Source organism: Choristoneura fumiferana, chromosome 28 (assembly GCF_025370935.1).
Source record: "Choristoneura fumiferana chromosome 28, NRCan_CFum_1, whole genome shotgun sequence".
In the NCBI taxonomy this organism is placed as follows: Eukaryota; Metazoa; Arthropoda; class Insecta; order Lepidoptera; family Tortricidae; genus Choristoneura; species Choristoneura fumiferana.
The window spans coordinates 7,165,223-7,178,565 of record NC_133499.1 but is presented as its reverse complement, the minus strand read 5'-3'; the positions used below and the strand labels follow the sequence as shown (position 1 = coordinate 7,178,565).

Here is a 13,343-nt window from a genome sequence, read left to right as displayed (position 1 = left end):
ATAGACAGACACACATATACAAATAGCGGTCAAACTTATAACACCCCTCTTTTTGCTTCGGGTGTTAAAAAAAATACGGTTCGAATATTTTCTGACAATCTAATAGACCGACTTATTATTTGTATAGGACACTACCCTATTGGACCTTCCCCCTTTGAAGAGTTCACCCCCTTACCATGAGTTCCACTTCCCCTTCTCCGTATGACGTCCCTCCTTGGCAACGATCTGGCAGAACGCACAGTCCTGAAAAAAAAATAGTAGCAGATACACAATAAAGAGCATACGAATACCCATAGCAGCCGGTACGGCGAGGGTGGATAGACAGACAGACACGTCGAGGGGTAAATGGGTTTAATGCTCGAGTTTTACACTATGCTTTTCACTTAGATTGCGTGGAAATGAAATAGCAACAGTTGAAACGATAGTTCACTTTCTATGTAGGTACCTTTTATTTTTTAGGCATTATTATAATAATTCTATTTTTTTAATTTTATTGATATATTATGATTGGTTCGATTGATTTTTAGTTTTATATAAATTAAAAATTATTTAAAAAATATGTAGAAACTTTTTTGTTTGTGGCTGTTGACACCTGATTACTTGGTCTTAAGTTGGTCTTAGTCGAAGATTTTATTTTATGCCCTAGAGCATAAAAAGTCATTTTATGTCGCCTAGATACAGCATCAACACGAACTTTACGAGCATGACAAGTGAAAAGTATATTTCAGCTTCGACGCACGAGTGGAATTTACTAATTCTTTCTGGTTTTTTTTATTGACTGGACTTGGGCTTTTAGTGTTGCCCTTAGCCATTAAGTTAGTTTGTAAGTCTGTTTGTTCACGTTTGGTCACCTCTTCACGTTTAAACTGCTGAACCGATTTAGATAGGCTGTCACTGAACCAGTGAGATACACCTTTGGCCTCATCTGCACTTTACATCAGGTGATATAGGGGTCAGTCACGGTCAGTTATATGTAAAAAAAAGATGAAATCGGAATACAGATAGTTGAATCCCGGGGAAGGACATAGGATTCTGTTTTTATCCCGGAAAATGAACGAATTCTGCGCGGACGGAGTCGCGGGCAACAGCTAGTGAGTAATAGTCGTTGACGGTCACTGTCAGTGTAGCGTATTAGAAATACCATCTTCAATAGTAAAGCGTGAATTTCCTCGATAGCGAGGAGCATAGGCTCGGGTGCCAAGTTATCTCGTGTGATGTGTGATATTGGTTCTTTTCCTCCCTTGTTGTACAATCTACTATTTCATCACACTTGCTCGTCAATGATGTTATTCCATGCCTGTATACTACAGGACAATGGCATAAATTGTTCCCCCCGGAAGGTAATGGATTTACGTATAGTTTTTCCTCCCCAGGGAGGAAAAGTTTAGTTTTAAAATTTTTGCAAACATGTTAGTACGGTACGTCTTTTCAGACTTAAGAGGTTTCAAGTGGGCCAAAGTTTTATTTATATCTTTAAAACTTAGCTATGTTCCAATTTTACACCACAAAAAACTGATAAGTACCTATACGCTTCATGGAACTTTCGTTATTTTAGTAAATATTTTTTTAGCATGTTGGAAAAATCTGGCTGTATGACCATTCGAATTCAAAACTAAACACAGTTCTTAGCATTATCTGTGGTAGACGACTTGAAAAAAGTGACAATCAGGGGGCTACTACGAAATTCAAAAATCGAAGTTCGTATGTATCGCTGACGCTAATATTATTTATTACGAGAGACCAACTTCGATTTTCGAATTTAGTATTAGCCCCCCTGTATTGGCGGGTAGCCATTATTAGTAATATAATTTTTTGCATTTTTTTTCCACGCAATGTGATGAAAATCAGTGTGTGTATCACGGGAAGTAAGGGGGCAAACTCGAGTCATTAAAGCTTCTAATAGACTCTCGTTAGTAATCCCCTTCTTAAGGCCCTTAATGCACAATTATGTGCTATACCTGTGCTGCTGTTGGCCGCATGGATGCAGATACGTGATGTGACCGGAAAATAGCACGACGCCACGGGCTTTTTGGTAGATTGATCTGAAAACCAATGTTATAGCACAAAATAGATAGGTACAGAACTCAATCTACATACAAAGTGTGCTCGAGCAACGCACACATATACACTGCTCACGGACACGATATCTCGGACCGGTTGGGACCAGTGCGAGCGCGAGTGCCATCCGCGCGAGACACGCGTCTGCAGGGCTACTACGAAACTCGAAGTTCGTGTCGTGCGGTCCCTCTGACACTTACACTATTTAATACGAGAGCGAGAGGGACCGCACGACACGAACTTCGATTTTCGTAGTAGCCCTGCTGTGTACTTTTTTGTGCAATAATTACATATTAATATAATTATATATTATATTTTTGTGCATGGGTCCCACTGAAAAACAGCGTTGTGGCTATACTATTCGATGTTTTTTTTTAATTATTATTTCATCCTAACGTGTTTTTCTGTGTATCGAATATGTGTAAATAAATGTCTCTCTCTCTCTCTCTCTCTCTCTCTCTCTCTCTCTCTCTCTCTCTCTCTCTCATAAAGAACCAACAAAAAAAAGTAAGTAGTATTATAACTGTTCAGTGGACGGTTGTTTAAATTCAACATTTAATGGTTAATTGTCTTTTTTTTAAGCTACCAGTGGTAACAATGACATTAAAATTAAAATACTTTAGTTACTTTTTTTTTTTAAGTAGCCTGTATAGTGTCCCACTGCTGGGCAAAAGCCTCCCCTCTTGACCTCCACAACTCTCGTTCTGACGCAATGTCAGGCCAGTCCTTTGCGTACGTGTCCAGATCGTCCCGCCATCTCCTTCTCGGTCTGCCTCGATGTCGCTGGCCGTTCTCCGGCACCCACCAAGTAACTGTGCGAGCCCACCTTTGTTGGGTGCATGCGACAGACGTGTCCAGCCCACTCCCATTTTAGCTTAGCAGTCTTTTTCCCAACGTCGGTTATGCGTGTTTTTGAGCGCAGCGTGGTATTCCGGATTCTGTCCATCCGTTTCACACCTAATATGCTACGCTCTATCGCTCTTTGGCAAACCTTAAGTTTGGACTTTTGATTTTCAGTCAGGGACCATGTTTGTGCAACGTAGGTTAGGACGGGCAGGATACACATGCTTTAGTTACTATTAATTTATATTTCCATTCTTCCCGTTTCATTCTCAACAATAAATCCAACAACTATATAAGAGTGCCACTACCACGATAGTTTTTTGTGCATAAGCCATAGTTGACAACCTTAGAGCGACCGCCGAGCGTAGGTATGAAAAGTGAAGTACATACAGGAGATTGACTTCTGTACCTATCTGTTTCGTGGTTATAGTGAGGAAATAGAAATAGGTACAGTACTTTCATTGTAGCATGGTGCGGGTGACAGCTGTCAATATCACAAGACTAGAGAGTCAAAGTGTCGAGACTTGAGTCGATAAAACTAATAATTTTAAATGTTAATCATAATGAATGTCATCATTAATCCGATTATTACACTAATTTTGATTAGAATATTATTTGCTTATTCGTTACTTACCAATTAATATTTAAATACAGATATAACTCAAGATCCATTAGGTCCCAACACTAAACGAGTCTCTGGTATTACGTTACATGCATATTACGTTTCTTCACTTAACTGTACTTTGAATTTAATGAATTGATTATAAAAATCTGATAGCTTATAGTACATTGTGTCTTAAGGGCGGTAAACAAGGAATTACGAACGAGAGTCTATTAGAAGCCCGACGTCGAAGACTGAGGGCTTTAATGAGTCGATGTTCGTAATTCTAGTACCGCCCGTGCGACATACAATGTTTTTCATCACATTTGCGAGTAAAATTGTATATTTGTAAAAGAAAAACTAGTATTTTTTCAAAAATTGCCGATATCGCTGACTACGCTCTTGGCAGCGCCAGCCTCCGCGCCGCCCTACCCCAGCCTGACCATGCGCGTGACGTGCGCGCACGCCATGCAGTATCACACTCATTGACCGACCTTGGGCTTCATGACAACAAAATTAGTACGGGCAATGACTCATTTACCGACCACGGGTTTCATGACAAGCACATTAAGGCCGAGGGTTTTATTTGGGGGGTTGCAACCAAGGTAGCCTGCATGTTACGACACTGTTTACGAGCAAGTGTGATGAAAAATTTATTTCGTATATACAGTTTTATATGGTCAAATATTTTACGCCAGTCATACTCAGGCTACAACTGAAATGTACTTCCATATATTTAGACCGCAGCAACTTTTAAGAGTAAAACGAATCGTTCGTCAAGTGTCACTCGCACCATGTTACAACGAAAGTAATGTACTCAAGACCATACTCACTAGCTGTCTCATTCCAGCAGGACCTCTTGATCATCTGTCTCATGTTGGAGTCCGTGTAGAACTCCCCCCGGTTTGTGATGTTGGTTGAGAATATGCTCACAATCTCCTTGCCTTGATCGTTGCTAAAACAATTGCATTCAATCGTCTAACAGTCTTTGCAGTCTAAAATTAGTGGCGTAAAAGATCTCCGACCCGCCTTTTTATCGGAAAACAACAGGAAGGAAGCTCTTCATCATCAGCCGGAAGACGCCCACTGCTGAACAAAGGCCTCCCCCTTAGAACGCCACAATGAACGACACCTCGCCACTTGCACCCACTCGTTTCATATTCCGGTACGTGGTCGCCACTGGGGAACTTTTCTCCCCCAACGGTTATCTGTTATTCGAGCGATGTGGCCTGCCCATTGCCACATCAAATTGCATATTTTTATATCAGCACTAGCTTTTGCCAGCGGCTTCGCCCGCGTGGATTTCTGTACCCTCGCGAACTGTGCATTTTTCCGGGATAAAAAGTAGCCTATACTAATTCTGGCCCATAAACTATCTCTATGCCAAAAATGACGTCGATCCGTCGCTCCGTTTCGACGTGAAAGACACTATAGATACATTCATCATCATCATCCCAGCCTATATAGTACTTCCCACTGCTGAAACTTAAATCCATACCCCTCTTTTTGCGATGCGGGTTAGTAGGCTACTTATTAATAAGAACCCTTACTACCCTATAGGAACTGGGCCGACCACCCACTCCAGTTCAAGGAACTCCTCGCCCCGGTACAGCCTCAGGGTCTGATGGAGCCAGTCGTTGAAGCGCTGCCTGATCTCCTTCACCAGAGCTCCTCGGATGCAATTGTAGGACACCTTCGTTACTACCTGAAACAGACAACCTAAAGTCTAAAAATGAAGAAAAGGGCCGGATAAAAATACTCAAGTAGAGTTTTTCCAAGGCCTCCCTTTCTCCTTACACTCGTCTCTGGCTTCTACAACTGCGGTCGGTCTGTTTTATTGCTCGCATTTGTATACGGGCAGCTGTGGTCGTTTGATGGAGTAGATTGATACATAAACTTAAATACATATTAAACATCTAAAAACCTAGAGCAAATATTGTATATGTCGCAGAGAAATGGCCAAATCAGAAATTTGACCAAATCTCTAAGGCATTATCATCAATACGGTATTTGACAACTCAGGAATTTACCATGTCTTATATGGAAATATAGATATACCTCACCTACAGACAGTGTTTAGCGAAGAGAAAACTTAAATCGGTTGAAAATTGGATTTATAGTGATTTTATGAAAAATCTATATAACTGTCTCTCTCTCAAACGTTTTTCTCTATGCAGTAAGTATGGCGCTATTTGCGTGTGACGCCACATGCAAGTATGTCTTTCTCTGTCTAATCATGAATTTCAAACTTTTTTAACTTTGATAATGTAAAGGTAGCTTTAAAAATTGTTTCTCTATTCGATAACAGGCATTGTGAACTTTTAATTTATAAAACATATAAAAAATAATCAAATACCGTATTCATTTTATCATTTCCCAGAAAATTAGTCATTTGATCAAAACTGTTTAGTGACATGACAAAATCAGATAAAAAAGGCAACTCGTTTCTTCATTTCACTAAATAACCCTTAAAGGTATACTTACAGGAGTAGGTCGTTCCTTGTCAGGTCGGAAGCTGTATGCTCCTGACTGCAGGGTCCGCCGCCCCTGCCCATAGAAGTGGAAGTTCTGGGACACCATGATCTTCATGCCGTCGATGTGCTGGACTGAATCCAGAAGACCTGTCTCCTTGTTCACAGTGATCTTGAGGTACTGTTAATATAAACAACAAACAGTTGGAAAACCCCCGACTTTGTCACTTCAAAGTTCAATATCTCAAAATGGCAGAACCGATTTTGATAAAACATGTCTAAGAAACATCGCTAGAAAACCTGCTTTCAATTAAATTAAAAACCGCGTTCAAATCAGTCCACCCGTTTAAGAGCTATGGTGCCACAGACAGACAGACACACATAGCGGTCAAACTTATAACACCCCTCTATTTGCGTCGGGGGTTAATAAATAATTTTAAGTTTAAAACATCGATTAGATCGATTTCGGAAGACATCGTGAGGAAATCTTCACATAACAGAAGCAATTCAATAGAGTGTGTGAAGTTACAAATCCGCACAGGGCCCGTGTGGGAACTACTGCCCAAGCCCTCGCTTTCTGAGAGGAGGCCTGTGCCCAGGAGTGGGACGTATAAGTATATAGGCTAAGATGAAGTTTAAAAGGCAGTTGTATTCATCATATATTTTAATTTTTGTATTTCTTTTTTTTTTTGTTTTATTTGTGTTTGCTGTTGTTGTTTTTTTAGTTTGGTTGTATTTGTGTGTCTTTGTGAATGTGAATAAATGTCTTCTATTCTATTCTATTCTATTCTATTCTATTCTATTGGGGATCTCCAAATAACGAGCCTACCTTTTCCCAAAGGACCGGCAACTCATCCGTTACTCAACTTATATTATGGGTGTCCATGGACGGCGGTGCTTGCTTTCCATCAGGTGATCCGCCTGCTCGCTTACCCCCATCATATAAGTTTTTTGTTAAAAAAAAAACCATTTTTAGTAAAAGCTTTTTTGCAGACTGTACTTGCATTGTCATCCAAACTGCATTTGCGTACCAAATTTCAAGTAGACACCATTAACCGTTGAGGAGTCTCGTCCTGAAGGGACCACAACCAGATTATTGTAGTGTCACCAGATTAACATAAATATGCCAAATTTCAAGTCAATCTGACCACTGAAAGTGGGTGAAATTCAACTTGCAAGATTTGACCCGCACATACATACATACATCAAAGTCAAAGTCAAAGTCAAAGATTTATTTGTTCAAAAAGCAGGTTACATGGTTAACAGGTGTTATGCCAACATTTGAAAGTTCACCACTTTTTGCCGCTTACACGGCGTACAAATATTATAACAAGAGATTTTCATCTACATGTAGGTACCGACCTAATTTATGCTGTTTTTTTTTTTTTTTTTTTTAAGTCATCGCAAGTTAAATATAAGGTTGTCAAAAGTGTTATCTACAGTTGTGCCATTCCTGGTTTTGGAATGTGTATCCACCTCTACCCGTGTGTCGTAAAAGGTGATCAACGGACCTGATTTGAGGGTGGCCAGCGCTCTCTATTGCCAACTTCGAACTCTGGACTCCGGCTCTCCGGTGTGGAAGTCAAAGGAATACCACCACACAATTTTTCCAAGTCTTCATTGACTGACACCCGTATTGTTACCATGTTTTTAATATCCCCCCTCCATTATATACCCTATGATACTGTATGATATTGAAAATCGTCCAGCCGTTTGGACTACAGAGAGGACCAAAGAAATATACATACATACGCTCGAAACACATAACCTTCCCTTACGCAGTCGGGTAAAAATAGATACCTCGTTTGAGATCTGCGGTATTATTTCTAGTTCGGGACTTGATTTCTGTTTCTTTACATATTCGTTTTCTTCCTGAAACAATATAAAATATAAGTTTTCGAGAATTGCTCTGAAACTTTACCAATGATCTTATTAACAAATTCAGTGGTGTTGGTTTTTGGATTATAAACAGAACATTATCAATGAGTATTATTTCAATATGTATCAGTCACATAAATAACTATTATAGTTCAAAGTACATAAGCGAAACGATAAGACCACCTATTGCTTAGGTACTTTGGATACTGCTTACTATGTGTTGGTGTTTAATAAAGAGTTATTGTATTGTATTGTACATTACATACCATCTGGTCGCGAACTGGTGCAATGTAGAACGCGGTGTAACCCAAAGGTGGTATGTTCTCTGCCTCAAACACCAGCTCTTGGATAGCGTTGGAGGTACGGCCTGGTAGATTTATCACAGCTGTGGGGAGTGGTATCAACTGGTACTCCACCTCTTCATCTGAGGAATAGAACAGCCTTTAAAACTATTCTTCATCGCACTTGTTAGTAAGCATTATACCAACATACGGGCTGACTTGGTTGCAACCCCCTAAATTAAACCCAAGGACCATTTGAGTCTAACCAGAGTAACCAGTACCAAAAACTAAAGGAGAGTCGCTGGTCTGTTACTGGCCTTTAATGGAAGTTCTCGAAAGCCCTGATATCATAGTTGTCCGGAAACACTGCTGATGGAATTTGATTCCACAATTTCACTGGCCGGAAGTGCTGAATTTTTGCTTACCATTAGGATCACGGACAGTATAATGCAAAGCAATGGCGGGTAGTTTCACAAAGAAGTAGGTTTTCACGCTGAGGGGGTTGTAGACGATCAGCAACGCGCTGTCTTGAGTCTCTGCGAACTAAAAAAACAATTATATCTTACTAATATTACAAAAGCGAAAGTTTGTATGGATGGATGTTTGTTTGGATGTTTGTTACTCTTTCACGCAAAAACTACTGAACGGATTTGCATGAATTTGGCGTACATGTATTATATACCCTGGATTAATATATAGGCTACTTTTCATCCCGATATTCCCACGGGATAGGAATATAATTTTGAAATAACAACCGCTCGGCTTAGAGTCTTTAAATTTGGTATACAGGTAGCTGGACTTCTGGAATAACACACAGGCTACTTTTTATCCCGATATTCCTACGGGATAGGGATAAAATTTTGAAATTTCAACCGCGGTGTTTAGAGTCTAGAAAACTTGGACAGTTGTTCTTAACACAACCTCAACGAAGATCACGATATGAATTTTGGGATATCCCAGGGGAATTTTGTAAAATCCCGGAATTTCAATTGTAACTACCAGATCAAATAGTCCCACTGTTAGATTATCAGCAAATATTGTTCCTGATTCGTCATATTCCTTATTGCCTCATTGGTCATATTCCTAGTTTGACAAATCCCTGAATTGACACTTTTCTAACTGGTCATATTCCTAACTCGTCATATTTCTAAATCGTTATATTCGGTAAATTATTGTCTAATAATCGCAGTACAAAATATATCTATTTAGTACAATCTGTCCTAATGCTTATTAATCCTGTAAGCATATGTTCGCGATTTCATTTGACTGTCAATCAATCAATTTTTAGGAAAAATATAGCTCCATCGAAACTATGGTTGAAAAAGACACTATCGGTTGGCCGTTGTACGGTAGCTCATTTGACCGTACAGTGACGACTTACGAATATGACGAATCAGGAATATGACCAGTTAGGAAAATGTCGAATTAGGAATACTCGTCGTATTCAGGAACCAATTAAAAAATGTATGAAGATATCGCCAGTTAGTTTCACGTGACGTCACACCTACGTACACTTTTTACCAAGAGCTTCATCTGTATAGGCCAAAAGTGATGGTCTACGAAGAAGGTAACTCACTCGGCACTGGCTGAGGTTTAGATGATGGCAGGGGTTGAACTGCTGGTTGTTTTTGGACCTTCTGCTGCCTCCCCAGGTCGGGGTGAGGTAACTAGAACACAAAGATTATAAAAAAGGTTTCTTAAAAAAAAGGTTAAAAAGGTTTATTAAAAATAAAGGTTATAAATCATTTACAGTTTCATATTTGGGATTCACAACATCAGCATTCTGAGATAACTTAAATTATTTAGTGAAACATGAAATTGAAAACAAAAACATGTAAGTACTGTCTAGCGGACCCCAACTTACTGTACTTATGGTAATAGTACCCATCCGGTGGGCTAAAGGAGCGTTTCCACCAGAGATGTGCAAGGATGTTTTGCGAGGAATATGTTTTTCACTAACCAATCATCCCTCGCAACACATCCTCGCACTTCTCTGGTGGAAACGCTGCTTAAGGGCTGTACTAGGCTGTGCCTATATTTTGGGACCCGATGAGCTGGACAGCAAGGAATTTTTATTTTCATAATGCTTAGCAGTTACCTAGATAACGTATATCTAACTGCTTTATTTTTCTACACAAAAAAGAATATATACTTAGCGTTGGTATTTTGTGAGAGAGACAATTTCAATTCCAGAGCAGAGAGTTTTGGAACTTTCTCCGCTCATACCTCAATTTTTCAGATGAACGTTCTCTGCCATACATTTTGTTCCTTACCTCAATAAATTTGAGACTTTCTTGGAGCAGGCATCCACAGCTTCGCTGACGATCCTCACGAAGTCATTGGCCACATGCTGCTGACTGGTACCTGTCAAAGATACAGGGTATTCCTAAATGGTGAAAAAAAAAACACAATACATGTATTATTTTTTTATATGAATATTATTCTCTTAACGTTAGCTGAAATAAAAAATAACACAGTGTCTTTAGGAATCCAGCCAGTATTACGCAGGCAGTATTTTTAATGGCAAAAACGGAACCCTTATAGTTTCGCCATGTCTGTCTGTCTGTCCGTCCGTCCGCGACTTTGCTCAGGGACTATCAATGCTAGAAAGCTGTAATTTTGCACGGATATATATGTCAACTATGCCGACAAAATGGTACAATAAAAAACTAGAAAAATATTTTTTTAGGGTACCTCCCATAGACGTAAAGTGGGGGTGATTTTTTTTCTCATCCAACCCTATAGTGTGGGGTATCATTGGATAGGTCTTTTAAAAAGATATGTGGTGCATAGGGGAAATTCGTGTCTGTACCGTTGTCCAGCAGTGGTATAGCGGTATAGCACGTGGCACGGAATGCCGAGGACCTGGCTTCGATTCCCAGTGCTGGTCTTATTTTTCTGGTTTTTCTGTGCAGCTATATTTCGGTTTGTATTTTCAATTTAGGTTTTACGGGATGACCGTAAAAGTAAAAATTTTGAATTGAAATAAAAAAACAAAAAGATTCCAAAAAAACAATCTTAATTACATTCGGAGTTCCAATAAGTATGCAAGCCGATATGGACCCAGCTAGGGGGGGTTAAGGGTTAGCGTGTTGTACCAGTAATGGCGTCATGATGCATCATGAGAGCTATGGCGTGGCGCAGTAGATGCAGCTCGTAGGAGTCCCCCATGCGAGCTATCACCGTCAGTTGCTTCACCACCTGTAATGATTTGATAAGTTAAGATACATGTCATTAATGCACGTAACCTTATCGCTGAGAAATATGCGATGAGAACATGGCGAGATGAGCAGGTGGTAAGGTGAGAATGACAATGTGGTGAGTTCATCATCATCATCATCCCAGCCTATATACGTCCCACTGCTGGGCACAGGCCTCCTCTCAGAACAAGAGGGCTTGGGCCATAGTTCCCACGCGGGCCCAGTGCGGATTGGGAACTTCACACACACCATTGAATTGCTTCGCAGGTTAGTGCAGGTTTCCTCACGATGTTTTCCTTCACCGCAAAGCTCGTGGTAAATTTCAAATGTAATTCCGCACATGAATTTGGAAAAACTCAGAGGTGCGAGCCGGGGTTTGAACCCACGACCCTCTGCTTGAGAGGCGATAGGTCAAACCACTAGGCCACCACGGCTACTTACTTACCTACTTATGTTTGACAGCTGAAATCTGGCCTGAGAATGCCCGAGTGAAACCCTGGTTATTTCGGAGATCTTAAAGCTCGTTACTCGGAAGTCGTACCAAGGTCTAAGCCGAAGGCATCTCTAAACCTCGTTTACCAGAATGTCAGAGGTCTCAACACGAATTCAGATTAAATATCTTATCACTCGATTGCGATATTGTCCAGTGTGGTGAGATTAGAATGTGTTATGTTGCGAATGTGGTGAGATGAGAATGTGGAATGTTGAGAATGTGGTGAGTTGAGAATGTAGCGAGTTGAAAATCTGGTAACCTGTTCACGAGGGCTTTGAGCATGAACATGTAACTACTGTCATTACCGTCATTAAATATGGATTACATGGTCCTAAAGCGGCAGCAAGCTTCAGTTTCAAAAGTAAAATGGATTTCACCAAATGAAACATTTGGAAAATGAATCATTTCGTCGCTACTTTAAAAAAAACTCGTATCTCAAAGTAGATAATTTTTCTGAGTGGACCTTATAAACATTACGTCAAGGTTCAATTTTGTTGACATATTGATTTTACATACGAGATTTTTTCAAAGTAGTGACGATTTGTAAAAAAATAATGGGCAAAATGAAAGGGTACAGTCAAGGGCAAAGATATCGACACGGCCAAAGTTACAAAAATATGTATACAGGACTTAATGCACTTAACATTAAGGCCGTGTATACATATTTTTGCAACTTTGGCCGTGTCAATATCTTTGCCCTTGACTGTACCTACCGGGGCGATTATTCGAGAGTTTCAACAGTCAAATTTTTTTGACACTTTTCTGTAAATATAACAGAATATTCTGATACAGTTTTTAGTTATCTGGTACCTAGAAATACAGGAATTCTAACAAATAATCGAAAACGACATCAAAATCTACAGCCAATTCGTAAAAAACGTGATAAGAAAAAAGTTGAAAACCCCGACTTAGTCACTTCAAAGTTCAATATCTCAAAAACGGCTAAACAGATTTTAAAGAAACACGTCTAAGAACCATCGCTAGAAAACCCTGATTTCAAATTAAAAAAAACCGCATTCAAATCGGTCCACCCGTTTAAGAGCTACATGCCACAGACAGACACACATCATATCTCAAACACTCTTTTTTTTTCATAACCCCCACACAAAAAGAGGGGTGTTATAAGTTTGACCGCTATGTGTGTCTGTCTGTGGCACCGTAGCTCTTAAACGGGTAGACCGATTGGAATGCGGTTTTTTTTAAATTGAAACCAGGTTTTCTAGCGATGGTTCTTAGACATGTTTTATCAAAATCGGTTCAGGAGTTAAAAATGAGGCGGTTGAAACGCTTGGATTATCGCTCAGCGATCCATATAAATCATCATCATCATCTCAGCCGTAGGACGTCCACTGTTGGACATAGGCCTGCCCCATAGACCTCCAGTTGCTTCGGTTGGCAGCGGCCTGCATCCACCGTAAACCTGCGGCTTTAACCAGGTCATCCGTCCATCTTGTTGGTGGACGTCCTACGCTGCGCTTGCCGATCCGCGGCCTCCACTCGAGAACTTTTCGGCCCCAA

The 13,343-nt window shown here is 40.1% G+C and overlaps 1 protein-coding gene across 1 annotated transcript in view; it reads right to left on the bottom strand.

The window, feature by feature from the left end:
- Window positions 1–13,343, bottom strand: part of LOC141443767 (lysosomal alpha-mannosidase-like) — a 72,661-nt gene that overhangs the window by 35,385 nt on the left and 23,933 nt on the right. Inside the window, exons 19-21 of the mRNA XM_074109115.1 lie at window positions 4,336–4,457; window positions 1,959–2,042; window positions 176–243 (exon numbers count right to left, since the gene is read on the bottom strand). Coding sequence (XP_073965216.1) covers window positions 176–243; window positions 1,959–2,042; window positions 4,336–4,457 — 274 coding nt within the window. The remainder of the gene's footprint in view (window positions 1–175; window positions 244–1,958; window positions 2,043–4,335; window positions 4,458–13,343) is intronic.